This window comes from Morone saxatilis, unplaced genomic scaffold (genome assembly GCF_004916995.1).
Source record: "Morone saxatilis isolate NCDOM2014 unplaced genomic scaffold, NCSU_SB_2.0 Contig16, whole genome shotgun sequence".
In the NCBI taxonomy this organism is placed as follows: domain Eukaryota; kingdom Metazoa; phylum Chordata; class Actinopteri; family Moronidae; genus Morone; species Morone saxatilis.
This window is the reverse complement of record NW_023339718.1, coordinates 6,926,729-6,940,357: the sequence shown is the minus strand read 5'-3', so window position 1 is coordinate 6,940,357 and position 13,629 is coordinate 6,926,729. Positions and strand designations below refer to the sequence as shown.

General features: G+C 41.4%; 1 protein-coding gene across 2 annotated transcripts; it reads right to left on the bottom strand.

Moving 5' to 3' along the window:
* Positions 1 to 599: 599 nt before the first annotated feature.
* On the bottom strand, positions 600 to 8,892 carry nr2f1a (nuclear receptor subfamily 2, group F, member 1a). Of its 2 annotated transcripts, none has more exons than XM_035658966.1 (3): positions 7,560 to 8,892; positions 5,653 to 6,177; positions 600 to 1,828 (listed from the first exon to the last, which is right to left on the bottom strand). In XM_035658966.1, exons 1-3 carry the CDS (start codon positions 7,990 to 7,992, stop codon positions 1,554 to 1,556), a joined length of 1,233 nt encoding a protein of 410 aa, XP_035514859.1. In that variant the 5' UTR covers positions 7,993 to 8,892; the 3' UTR covers positions 600 to 1,553. The 2 variants fall into 2 exon arrangements, with proteins under 2 accessions (XP_035514859.1, XP_035514858.1); XM_035658965.1 differs by having other exon boundaries at positions 5,653 to 6,180; positions 7,560 to 8,886.
* Positions 8,893 to 13,629: the final 4,737 nt, after the last annotated feature.

Here is a 13,629-nt window from a genome sequence, read left to right as displayed (position 1 = left end):
ACGCATATCACAGCAGCTTTGCAGCGGGCCTAACCCTTTTGCCAAATGACGCCCACATCAATATTGAGGCATGCACTATCAAGGCAGAGTTTTTAAGAACGGGGGAGAGGGGAATATTGTTTGGTTTGTGAAGAATCACCTTGATTAAGCCACAGGAGGTAGGATGGAGGTGGCTCTGTGTGGTGCGCAGGCTTTCCTTGCTGTCTGGGAAAAATATTAAACATTAATGCGCTCACAGGCTGGCAGAGAGCTCACTGCTGTAGTTCCTCACGTATAGCCTCCCCTCCTTTGTGTTCGCATTGCCAGTTATGTCAGTGGGTCTGTTAAAATGTAAGGTATGCACCCATAGTGTAATTACCACACTTAATCCCGTGTATCACCTCGTTTTCACTGGTAGGTGTAATAGAGGCAAACAGTGTATTCACAATTATATGTTTCAGTAGAAGGCAATGCAGGATAGTGACTCAGAAACTGTAGGCTGCACTTGCGCTTTTCTTATAGATACCATGAGCACACACAGACAACAGATTCCCTCAGATGATTTAAAATAAGCCCGATCATCTTGACATTTGCTTCCAGGAAAATGCTTGAGAATGAGACATCGTTGCCTATTTCTTTTTTTAATAGTACAGTCACCATCACACAACTTCATCAACCGACCCTTCTGCAAAAAGCTGCATCATGGAGTAAGCAAATTGAAGGCAACAACCAATAAAATTCAAGAAACAATGAAAATTTTCAAGACGAAACAAACAAAATGTATTTGAAATGATATATTAAAAGTGCTTTTGATTTTCATGTCTCTCCTCTTTGACTGATGATCGACTCCACACGCACTCATGGCCCGGGGAAAGGAGCCCCAGACGTCCTCTCAGTAAAAATGTCCTGGAGGTCAGTTTGCTGCTGTTGCAGGTCCATCATATCAATTGGGAAAAAAGTTCAACCATCAGTGGTGATATTGTCATAGCGATTAGACTGTTTCTTATTTGTCTAAATTTCTTTATTTTTCTGTTTTTAAATTCTCACTTCAATTTTAATTCTTGGAGAACATAGCTTCGACAACATATATCGCACTCATTATAAGAAGCAAAAGGTTATATCAAAAAATTATTAGTATAGAATCACAGAAACCCTGGTTTAGAACCAGAAAAAATACAAAACAGAGAGGTACATAGACACAGGACAATTCTTATAATTGCTTGGAAACATTATTTTCCCGCTAAGTCTTGATTCTTTTTTTCTTACTGCGCATATGATGTTTTTCATTTTATTTGTATTTTTTACAAAAAAAAGGAAAATAAAGACTAGTATTTTACAAAATGAAGAGTATTGTTCTTGAAGATGAGGGTGGATTTACACAGGTGTAAAGTCCAGTTCCAATATTTTTCTGTACATAATGTATTCCATATCAGTCCCAGAAGACAGAAAAAAAGTAATGTCTTCCAAGTTTCTCAGAAAAGGTCCTATATATAGTCTTCTTGAAGGAGGATGGGGTGAGGGGTGCTGAATTTTGGTCCTTTTTTTCCTCTCTTTTTTCCTCTTTCATATAAGGATCATTGGATGGACATGTAAGGCCAGTTGAAGCTGCTCCCGGATAATAGCATATCCCTGATGAGGGTTTCAATAGGAGTTTTACCTACCAAGCGGACGAAGAACAGCTGCTCGATTACCGACGATGAGACGGTGCGCAGAGAGGGCAGCCGCAGCAGGAGCTTCCCAAAGCGGCTGGGCTGGTTTGGGTACTGGCTCCTCACGTACTCCTCCAGGGCGCACTGGGATTTCTCCTGTAGGCTCTCGATGTGAGCAGCATCCGACAGGCCGCAAGCGTCTGAGAAACACACACCAAAAACACTGTGGTTAGAGTAGTCACGACTCTAAAACCCCAAGGTACAACATGGTGTGGAAAAGTTCCTGATCCTGAGAATATATTGCTGTTGAACTTCAAAATTTCGAGGAACAAGCGAAACAATAACTGCTGGCTAAAAATATATTATTAAAATATTATATTATTAAAACACATCAGACTCTCAGGTCACCAAGTTCGCAGCACATACAATTTACAAAAAAAAACATTACAATATTACATTTTCATTATAATTATTTGAAATTATAGAACTCAAATTAGATTGCTGACAAATTCGCTTAATATTTTCTGTACAAAATATCAATAAAAAAAACCCACACATGGCCAATTTGAGCCTTACGTGGGCTTTGGCAAGTGCACACCTTGCCATACCCAATTTATGTCCTGCAAAAGCGCTCTGGTTATCATTCAACATCAGCCTTTACGCGTTATTGACAAAGTGGAATGAACAAACACACTGCCCAAACATGCTACATCACACTGAGCGAGTGGGACTGTCATACTGAATAAACAAGGGGGCTTGCTGCTGGAGTAGGGGATGTACAACTCAGTGGAGGATATCTCTGCCTGCTCTTACAACAATCAACAAGAATATAGAGCTAAATGTCATGAAAACAGTGTAACAGTGTGTGTGTGGAGGGCAAACTAATGGGGCAGTGGAGCAAAGGCGAAAGGTAGGCTATAGGCCTAAAGGTCGCTGCTCTTGATGTCTGGACTCTGGGGATTCAAGTATAAGGAAACATAAACGGCACTGATGAATCTGAAATTACACTGGATGTAATGTGACCTAATTACTCTGCAATAAGCTGTTAAGTCATTTCGCCGCTCTTCTCTCCATAGACCACTCTTGGCCTGTTTTCGATGGAGCCTATAGGACAGGCCGCTGGAAGCAATCAGATTTATTAGAGGAGGTGAAGTCAATAGTCACGCAGAAGAGACATAAAATGTCAGAAAATGAGCATGTGGAACAACGCAGGCGAGGCGTGTGTTGGTGCTTGCTGGTGGTTATGCAGCCACGCTTCAGTATAGACAAAAGCATACAAGGCTTGTTACTATCGTATACGGTGTTTTAGCTTGTTATAAAGAGAGCTGTTTTCCACACAGCCCAGGCATGCGTGTTCTACTGCTTATAAACGGCTGTAAACGCAAGCAGCATAACCGCTGGCATATATGGTCCCACATGGAGTCTAGGCTGTCCTTAAAAGATTCTGTATTGAGCTGTGCTTTTGTAGAAACTACACAAGGACGACAGCTTTAGTTTTCAAGCACTAATACATTAAATGTCGGACAGAGGCTTTTAAGCCTATTCGTGATTTTTCAGTGCTATAACTCACTATGGCCAGACACAATAACCTTATGAACCCGGGGGCAACGCTGAGATCTCGGGGTGATTTACTGTGACCTTACTCCGGCCGGTCAGAGCCCCGTGTATGCAAATCCCTTTGGATTAACGCTGAGTGTCCCTTTTAAAACCCACAGCAATCAATAAGGCTGAAATGAATTACATTTGGATTTTTTTTGTAAAATATAAATACGTTGCAATGCAGCGATATAGAGAGCTCAAAGCACTGAATAGGCTGCAATTGAATGTATGCGTCAAGTGAAAGCTGGTCAAAGACATCCCATAGTTCTCCTTCAGGCCTGCCTGCAACCCTGCACCCCACTACCTCAATAGACTGAGACATGGGAGCAGATAGCTTCCAGATTCGCAAACGACTATTTCTGTGGTAGGTTAGCAAAGGCACACAGTGCAGTGTGCACATGTGGATAAGGAGTTAATGTAAGACAATGATCCTGAACTGTGGTGAAATAGTTTAGCCTGGCCACCATTATTTATGCATCAAATACTGACAAGTCTGGTGTTATTAAAGGCACACAATCCACGCTGGTCTTGGCAAGGTGCCACATGACTTGTTATAGCCAACACCAGTTGTAGCCTATCAACCTAACTAAATGATCTGTTAGAAAACATGCTGGATGTTAATGTGTGTATGAAGTTTCTCTGGGTAATCTGGGGTGAATTAGTAAAACGTCGTGCAATAGGAAAATATGGTCAGATATGCCAGTGCACACGGTAAAGTGAGCCTAACAGGATGTCACTTTACTGAAGTACGGAAACTGAGGCAAAATACGTATTTATTTGTGTTAAAACATATATTTACTTCTCAGTATGCCTTCAAAATTTGGCGTGTCAAATTAACCTAGTTGCCAAACCCCAAAACTGAAAAGTAGTTATTATGGCCCCTGAAACTAAAAATCTAAAAAAATAGAAAGTACTCTAACTGAATGTGGTAATGTGTATTCACCAAAATGGAAAACGGTGGTTTAGTAGTTTGGAATACAATCTCTGAGTTCCTATTTACAAGTTTAGTGAGCACTCAAACTTTAATTTATATAATTAAGATCCTGATTATATACAGAGTATTATTACTTTGTACACACTGTATGGCATTTTAATATGCTATGGGAGAATTTATCGACAATTGTATATAATATCATTTAAAATTATATTATATAATTTAAAATCAGTAAAGGTAATGTATGCACATCCTTGTGACGTTAAGTGAATAATAAGGAATAATTATTAAAATATGCTAGAAGAGAGGTGTAACCACATATAAAATGGAATTATGACGCTTTCCAGGGATATTGAAAGTAGGAATTATTTCAATATAAATCAAAATCTGAAAACCACAATAAAACTTAATATTTTATCACTAACGTGTCTAATTATAGGATATGTACAACGCAGTTAGAGAATTTTGTAATGGGGCAAATCTTAGACAATGAGGTCAAAACTTTGAGTTAAGTTCAGAACTAGTTTGGGGCCTGTGAGTGAGTTTACACTTTCCTTTTCCTTCCCATCATCACCAGACTTCTTGACATAACAGGCCTAATGACACCAAGCGTACACAACCAACTCCAAAATAGCATCTAAATTAGAGAGCAAATGAGGACCTCTAGGACCTTGCCCCAGTCAGCCATCAATTAAGCTATCAACAATGTAGGTTACTTTTGAAAATTGCTGCTGATGACTTTTCAAAGCGTGCGCGGCAAGAGAAACTATTGCCAATAACTAAGAAAATTAATAGGTCAGCTAAGATTAATCTACAAACAATACAGCAGTTCTGCTCTGTGTCCTACAGGAGCGATGCACTGACATATGAGTCAACATCCATCAGCTTTTTTGATCTCAGTCTGCTAAGGATTATTTCCTGCCCCCCCCAAGACATGTGTTTGTGCACGCAAAACAAGGATAAAAGCATGCACCAACTCTCATAAATGCATCAGCTGTCATATATCACCCAGTGATAGACTATTTCATCTTTACGCTCAATTATTTGACACCTGTTCCAAAATTTATGGACGCGAACCCACAATCTCGGTCTCGCTCAAACGTGTTCAAAAAAGTTTAAACTCAACAATTATAAAATATTTACATATATGAGATTGTCAACTACCTCCGATTTAAAAAGCACTGGACTGAGTGTTACACTAAAAAACTTGATGCGCTCACTCAATCTGGATTTGTTTACACGTCTTATGCTGCGGCTACAACTGACATGGGAATGCATGTAAGTAGATATGTAGCAAGCTGTTGACAAAATAGCTATTCCATCGGCAACACAAACATCTCGTAAACTCAGATTTGTGACCAGCCTATACTTGACAGCCATATTCTCGGTGCCACAGTGTTTCGCCCTGCGAGCCTCGCTCACACTAACGTTACTGCAACTAGGCCTCATTTGATTATAGACATGTTTCTATGTGACATGTCGGACACCCACCTGATGTAAAAAGCACGATGGCCTTGAGGCAGCTGTACTCTGCCGAGTCTACGTGCAGGGTCTTAAGCTTCTCCACTTGCTCCTGGAAGATCCGGATGTGATCCATGAAAGCCACGACTCGGTCCGCGGACATCGGGGAGGCGTGGAGGCCCGCCGCGGCGAGCAGAGGGGCCACATGCAGAGGCATGGAGCACTGGGCTGCGTTAAGCACAAACAACTCGCTCCACGTCAGCCTGAGAAGGGACACCTGGTCGGTGATCTGCAGGTCGGGAAAGAAAGGGATGTTTCTCGCCCACTCCACGGCGCTGAAGAGCAAACGAGCAGCCAGCTCGCAGATGTTCTCGATGCCCATGATATTGTTGGGCTGCATGCACTGGCTCCCGTACCGGGACGTCGGATAAGGCTCGGCCCGCAGCAATAACGAGATGTATCCGGACAGATAGCAGTGGCCATTCAGAGGGTCCCCGTTCGTCAGCGCGTACTGGCCTGGGTTGGGCTGGGTTGGAGGCATTCGTCCTCGCTGAACCGCTGACAAAAAGAGAGAGAAAAAGAGGAAATGTGCATCCAGGACTGATAAACATTGTTCACGAGTATACAACCTTCAAGCAAGCTGCAGCTAGTGTGTTTCTTCTCAGTAAAACGGCATGCAGTGATATCTACATTCAGCACGCTCTTCAAAACATATTGACTAGTGTATGCTGTTTGTAAGACTATAATATTCCAGAGATTATTCTATCGACAACATAAACATCTCATCTAAACAGATGTGCTGTGTCCCTCAACCTTCACACTGTTTACATTTGTATTTAGAGATACACACTACATGAATCACTTTTATACAGCAAAAACACGTTTTCCTTTATCCAAAAGTGAATTCAACAGATTTACTATTTATTCTATTATTTCAGGGCGTAATTGCACATTACATGTAGTAGCCTACTTATATTACTTTACCATGATATTTATGTGGGTTTTTAATTATATTAATAATTATTATTTGCGCTCGAACATATTACAAATATGATTGATAATTACTGTTAAATACAGTCACATTTACACATTTTACACATATCAAAAGGTCAGCTGGGAATAAAAGGAATTCAGCCATTGTTTAATATTAAAAATAAAATATGAACGTAACTCGGTGCAGATTATACGTGGGCTTGTAGTTTGCACGACAAATAGTGGATTTAAAATGAGGGATGTTTGCATGAATTGGAATAAAACACTTGACATAGAGAGGAAAGTTACACGGCCTGTAATGCACCAGGCAAAACAATGAGCCACGAACAACTTCAGCGGCATTATTCAGTGTGTCTGAGCTGTCTAGTCAGCATAAGAAGCAAGAGAGAGACGTGGGTTTGTAGTGTGTTCATTTTACATTCACACACACATCTTAGACAGCCCACTGTACAATTATAAATTAGTAAGTTGCACATACTTATGGAAAGGACTATTAGCCGTGCACTCTGTACACACACACACACACACACACACACAGAGACAGACATATAGACACACACACACACACACACACACACACATAACACACAGCCCTTCTTCTGCTCTAAAACCTATACGTAAAATGGGCTTGTTGGACCTAATGCCTTTGCTTGATAATACTACAATTTAGACTGCAAGAAAAACAAAATGAAAGGGTCAGCTAGACGAGCCGCTTTGTTCGGGCGACCTGCATTCACAAGCATAGTTGCTGTGGCTGCACTGGCCTTTTAGCCCTCTCTTCATAGGCAGAAAGACTAATCATTCATGCAAACATCCCTGAAAAACATGGATGGAGACTGCAGTATGCCCAGCCATATAGACTGTGACATTAATGCAACATGGCAGCCCTGTTCGCCTGCTACTAGGATGAGTAATAATGAGTTAGCTTTAAAATATATATTCACCTTCCCGCCGCATTCCCACTTTTAAACATTTCTTCAGCCGGCAGTATTGGCACTGATTTCGGTGGTGCTGGTCAATGGGACAGTTCCTATTGGCACGACACGAGTATGTTAAGTTCCTCCGTACACTCCTCTTGAAGAAACTTTTGCATCCCTCGCAGGTGAACTGGCCATAGTGTTTGCCGCTCGATTTGTCTCCGCAAACCACACATTCAATATGCTGCTGACTCTGTCCAGAATTTTGACTCCCCTTGTCCCCGGCGGTCCCCGGTGTGGACGGGGGTCCCGGCTGGCTGGGGGTCTGCGGAGTGTGCGGCGCCGCCGACGCCGCCTGCTGCTGCTCCCTCGCCGGCTGCGCTGCTGGGTTGGGGCCGCTCGGAGGTCCTCCGGCCACGTCTTCCTGCGGATCTCGCCAGACGCTAACTACCATTGCCATATCTCGGCCCCGGAAAGTGCTATAGAGCGAAATGATCGCCGGTGTTTATGAAGCGAAGAGGAGCAAAAATGAGATCTCAAAAGACGGGGCAGTGCAAAGTCAAATCGGAGCACGCAATCTCATATGGGGTAAAAAGGGGAGTACAACGCGATCAATACATTCAAAATACAGGAGGGCGATTGAATAGGCACCCGATCAGGATATGCAAGTATCGGGAGGCCAGTTCCAAGGTAAATTGCAGTCAGCCATTCAGGAATCCCTAATCTTGTAGGAAAGCCCGAGTCCAGTCGTAACAAATTGCAGTTTGATATAAAATAGCCACAAAGGAAAGGCAGGAGCGATTCACATGGACGCAGGAACGAGTAAAAAAAAAAACCTTTTGCTGGAAAGACACGCGATCCAAAGTGCTGCGGAGATAAATTCCTTTCTCTTTTCTTCCCCTTGCTCCTTTACACTCCCGTCTTCGCCGTATAGGAGGGGAGGAAAAACTGAAGAGCTGGATTTTTACATCTATATTCTTAAATAAACCTCATCCTCTCGCCCAGCCGCGAAAGAAAACCGCGTCGCCGAATGAAGTGCCCATGTATAGTTTCACCTCTCTCCAGCAGGAGGAATGGAGATACGAAGAGAAAAGATAAAAAAGAAGACCAACACCAACAACTAATAGAATATGCAAGAAGAAGGAGAGACCCAAAAATGAATGCGCTTAAACGAGAGGACCAGCAGAGCAATGTTTCCGAAACGGGGGATCTGCGCGAATGTCTGTATATAGTGAACTTTGACACTACTATTGAAACTGACACGTTTCTATGGAGATCGCTGCGCCTTATATGGTGCTCATGTCAAGGAGCCAAGAGAGGGGCTGCTGGAGACTGATAATCAAAGGCGACTGACTGGCCAGAGCCCTGCATAGAGGAGGAGGAGAGGAGGAGAGGGGGGAGATAGGGAGAGAGAGAAAATGGGAGGCTAAGGTTATAGCCAAGCCCTCTCTTTCTCTCTATTGGTTAGAGTCCCCCTCCGTTCATTCACTGCAAAAAATGTCCATCCCGATAAGTCATTTGGGTCTCGTGTTCAAATCTTAAAATGTAATTTTTTCCTCAAAACACAGCAGAAAAACGTGCAAGTGCAGTTTACGAAATTCCACTTGTTTCCAATCACACTCCGAGTCGTTTGTAGAATTTGTAGGTGTAAATAGCTTGAAATGAGGCAGAGTATTCAGGGAGATTCCCTCAGAAAACAGCAATCGATGTAATACATTTTAAAGTGATGGGTCGATTGGCACTGGAAACAAGTGGAAACATCTTGCCCCGATATAAGATTCAGTCTCCTGTTTTGGTAAATCTAAGATTTCCAGACTCCAGTACTGAACTGAATGATGTCTGAGGATGGATATTTTTTGCAGTGTTGCCATCTACGGCTGGAGGGGCTGGGGGGCTCTGACAGGCACAATTTACATTGAGCTCGCCCCGCGCTGCTATTTACTTTGAAACCTGATTAGTATGGGCCGTCTATTGTCACCAAAAAGAGGAAGAAACCCTGAATAGAATAGCAGAAAAAGCGGGGTAAAGGCAAGGGGGGACAAAGCTTTTACGCACGACAAATAAACCAAAAACTGTGCGCAGCGGCGAAAGGGGGACTCTGGCTCAGAAATTCCCCAAAGTTTCAAAATGGTTTGTCTTGGAATGGTATCTTTATCATAAAATTAACGGATGTCATTATTGGTTTAAAGCGGATTTATATTTTCACACGTTGTTTTGTCTTTGGCATGCGCATTGCGGTACATCCCCGTCTGTAATCGGCACAGTCTCGCTGATTAAAACTTACAATTTAGTTAAAACGTGCTTATAAAGGGAGGAAAATGTCAATGGCAAGAATGATGCATAAAAGACAGTGTGTTATACAAACGGGATGCCGTGCAAGCGGCCGAAAATCTCTAAAATTAGACGGAGCAATAAGCAATATTCAATAATTACCGAGGTCCTATAGTCTCCACAATCACTGAGCTGGTGTCACATTATGTCTTAATAATGACAGTAATTCAAAATCATGTGAAGTTACTGGGAATTTGCATGGGGATTCCGGCTTTTTGTATCAGGGTTTCTGCAGGCTTACCTCCTCTCCAACTCAAAAATGTCTGGATCGCGCTGCCATCTAGCGTACATTGTACAATTACAACCTCATATTAATGCATGCACTAGTCATCAAACATGAATTTTTAAAACTTAAAAAGTTGATTTAGAAATAAAATAACCTCCAATTGTGCGTATGGTTTTTTCTCGTCTTTTTTGACTTCCTGAAGCGCAATCTTTTGAGGTTAAGGTTGTATAACGGAGAGAAAAACTTTTAAACAACACAAATAAATACAGGTTATATTAGAATAAAAGAAAGCAGTCCAAAAAGTACACTAGCATTTTGATTACATGTGATTTAGATGGAACGTAAAGTCAAAACGATGGGCGTAAATCATCTCCAAAAACATGGTAATACACCATGTTGGAAAAGAATAACCATTAATAATACATCACATTATTATTTAATAAAAATAAACAAAGTGGTTTTATACAGATCTTTATGCTCACAGAGATATTAGCAGATATAATGGAGCGTAAATATGCAAGTGACCCCTTTGGAAACGCATAGGAGGGATGGGTTGTTTTTAAGTATTCAACAAGAGAGCTCTCTCTCCCGTCCCTGTCTCGGACACTCCACTGAAACTCCCCGGCCATATCTCCAGCTCTTTGAAAAGGTGAAACCAATAAGATTAAATCGGACAAAGAATTTTTTCTGTAAGTGTATCATTAAGATTTAACTCCACAGATTGGAAAGGGGCTCCGCAGCAGAAGAGGAGAGTAGAGTGAGAGGGACAGCGAATGGGAGCAGGGTAGGGGCTCTAATAGAAAGCTGGGAAACGGCGAGAGAAAAAGGAGAAAGTGGACAGCAGGACATTAAAAGAAGAAGCACCAGCGACGGCGGTTACCAGTAGAGGAGCAGCTTTCCACCTGGATAAAACCAGCCACCCATAAGGCAAGTACAATATTTATTTCTCACTTCTCCTGCGCTACACACGCATGGCTCTAAATACAAGGGTAAATTCTCTGTGCCACGCCACATGACCGTTAACTTCAAACCCTGTAGCCGACCCGGGCAGTGTCAGAGTCACAACTTTTGAACTAGTGAACAGTCGCTTCTTTTCTGCACATTATCACCGACCATCGAGTCTCGTTTCTCCGCTTCCCAGCTGTCCTCACCGATTTGTACATCAGATAGTAGTAATGTTATTACAGGCTGGTTGCAGTACCGCTGGACATGGGAGCTGGGGTTTTTTTCCGCGTCCCGTGCACCTCACCTGCAAGGCTATTTGTTGTTTGAACACATAATGAAAAGATCGATAGCAGGCTGTTAGTCTCAGCGATAGTGTCACCGGATTGTAAGGCTGATCAAGAAGACCAGCCGTTGCACATCTTCTACACTGTTTTCCAAGTGCCAGTTTAGCCACTACACTGCCAGATGCAAATATTATAGATTGGCGCAAAATCCCATGCACCGGTAAGAGCACATTGTGTGTTAGAAAAGGCTGCAGTGGGGAAATGTAAGATGACATACAGCGTGATTTATCAAAGCAGCATTATTGATGTAAAGGGACCGTAATGAAAACTGATATAAAATAAATAATGGAGCAATGTAGGCCAGGTTAACTTATTCCAGGACAAACTGCACGTCAATCAGCTTTTAAAAATAACCTTACATAATAACATTTAACTTAATCCTCCAATGGGTGCACACAGTTCATGCTAATTAATCATTTTATATGACCCAAGTTATTCATTTCCTATTCTTTAAGTATTCTATCTTTTCTTATTTGAACAGTAAAATATGCATGTCTTCATAATCTGCTAAATCACTGAAAACACGTAAAGAATTACACAATCACAATATTATTAAGCATGCCTTTCAAGTAATGGATGCATTTGCGCATTAGCAGCCGTCTTACATATACTATAAGCTACTGCTTTCATAATTAGGGAATATGGTGGAATATTTTAATTCAATCTGACTATTTCTATTTTAACTAAAATTGAATAGCCTATTCCACGAATAAATTATCTATGACTGTTTAAATTTCCCCATGTATGGTAGTTTTGTCAAAGGACCTCATTAGTTAAACATTTATAGGGATAAAAAGCAACAGTTTTGCCAAATCTGTGTTGCTCAATAACTTATGCTCTTTTTACACAGATACAGTAGGACGTTGTAGGCGCACGAAAGGCAGCACAATCAATTGGGGAAACACTGAGGTCATAAGTGCAAGGCCCCCCAATAAAATAACAGATGACTACAAGATCGCGTTTTGGAGCAATTAAAACGATGCAAACGGATATAGAGATTTACAAATGTTTCAGGGGGCTGTTTATTATTGATTATTTGTAATCACAGCAGGGTTATAACCCTAGAATATAGCCAAAAGGACATTGTATGGGCTTAGAGGCTGATTCGCTTTTCCAGGGGGCCTTTGCTCAAAACGCCTCCTGTGTACACACTGCGTTATGTTTCTGGACGCCGGGGGCCACATTCAGCTGAGGCTGATCCCTGACACTTCAACGCCTGACTGCAAAATTAAAAATAATTCAAAACAGCCACAACAAATAAAGTGACGGACACTTTTTCTGCGTGGAACCGTGAGCATCGTTACACGTCTCCATGTTGGGTCCTGGCTGTTTGTTTGAATAACAGACACTGATTAATTGTCAAATCGAGCATGCGTGGCAATAAGGTGCAGCACCAAACCCTCAAAATAACTTTACACTTGTTGGGCTGAGCTTCTGTGAAGTATGGAGAGGTTTGTCACTAATTAAATAATTTTCATTAAAAATGAGGTGATTCCAGATTTAATAAGTAACAATGGCATTACACGGGTTCACCTGTTATTTGGTGTGGATGCTAACTTGTAGATTATTTTATATTGTTTTATACATTTTCTGAACATATGGGTTTGCTAACATTAGGACAATGTGTTTCACGTTTGGCATTAAAGCAAAAATAAGATGCAGATGTAAACAGGATAAATGTCACATTTACAAATAAGACAACACATATCTTTAGTCCCCTGTCCATCTCTCAACGATATGTTTTCAGGACAATTTGTTTTTATAAATGGGCTTCCGGATTATTTGCTTTCTACATATAAGCAGTAACCCTGCAGTGTCATACTGATTTATGTTGTTTTAGTTTAGGTAACAAGGGAGAATTAATATTTTTATTAAATTAAGATAAACACGTCAAATATAAAATGACATTTCGACCTGTTTGAAACAACAGTGATTTTGTCATGGTTTTATAAGAGAACCTAGTTGCTACAGTGAAGTTAGTGTAACTTTCCTCAACACCTCTATAGCCTCTAAAAATGGCACTTGGAAAAAAGGAGAAAAAAAGGCAGATCTTTACCGTGCGCAGTGCGCTGAGCACAGAACAAACACTGACACTCATATTTCTGCAAGTCCTAATTAAAGAAAATAAATTAATTTAAAAAATCTAACTTATTCTCTGTTTGAACTGGGGGTTTTGTTGCATTGAGTAGCTGTGTGTTGAAAGGGGAGGAGGGGTTGAGGGGTGTGTGTGTGTGGGTGGGGTGGTGCTGTG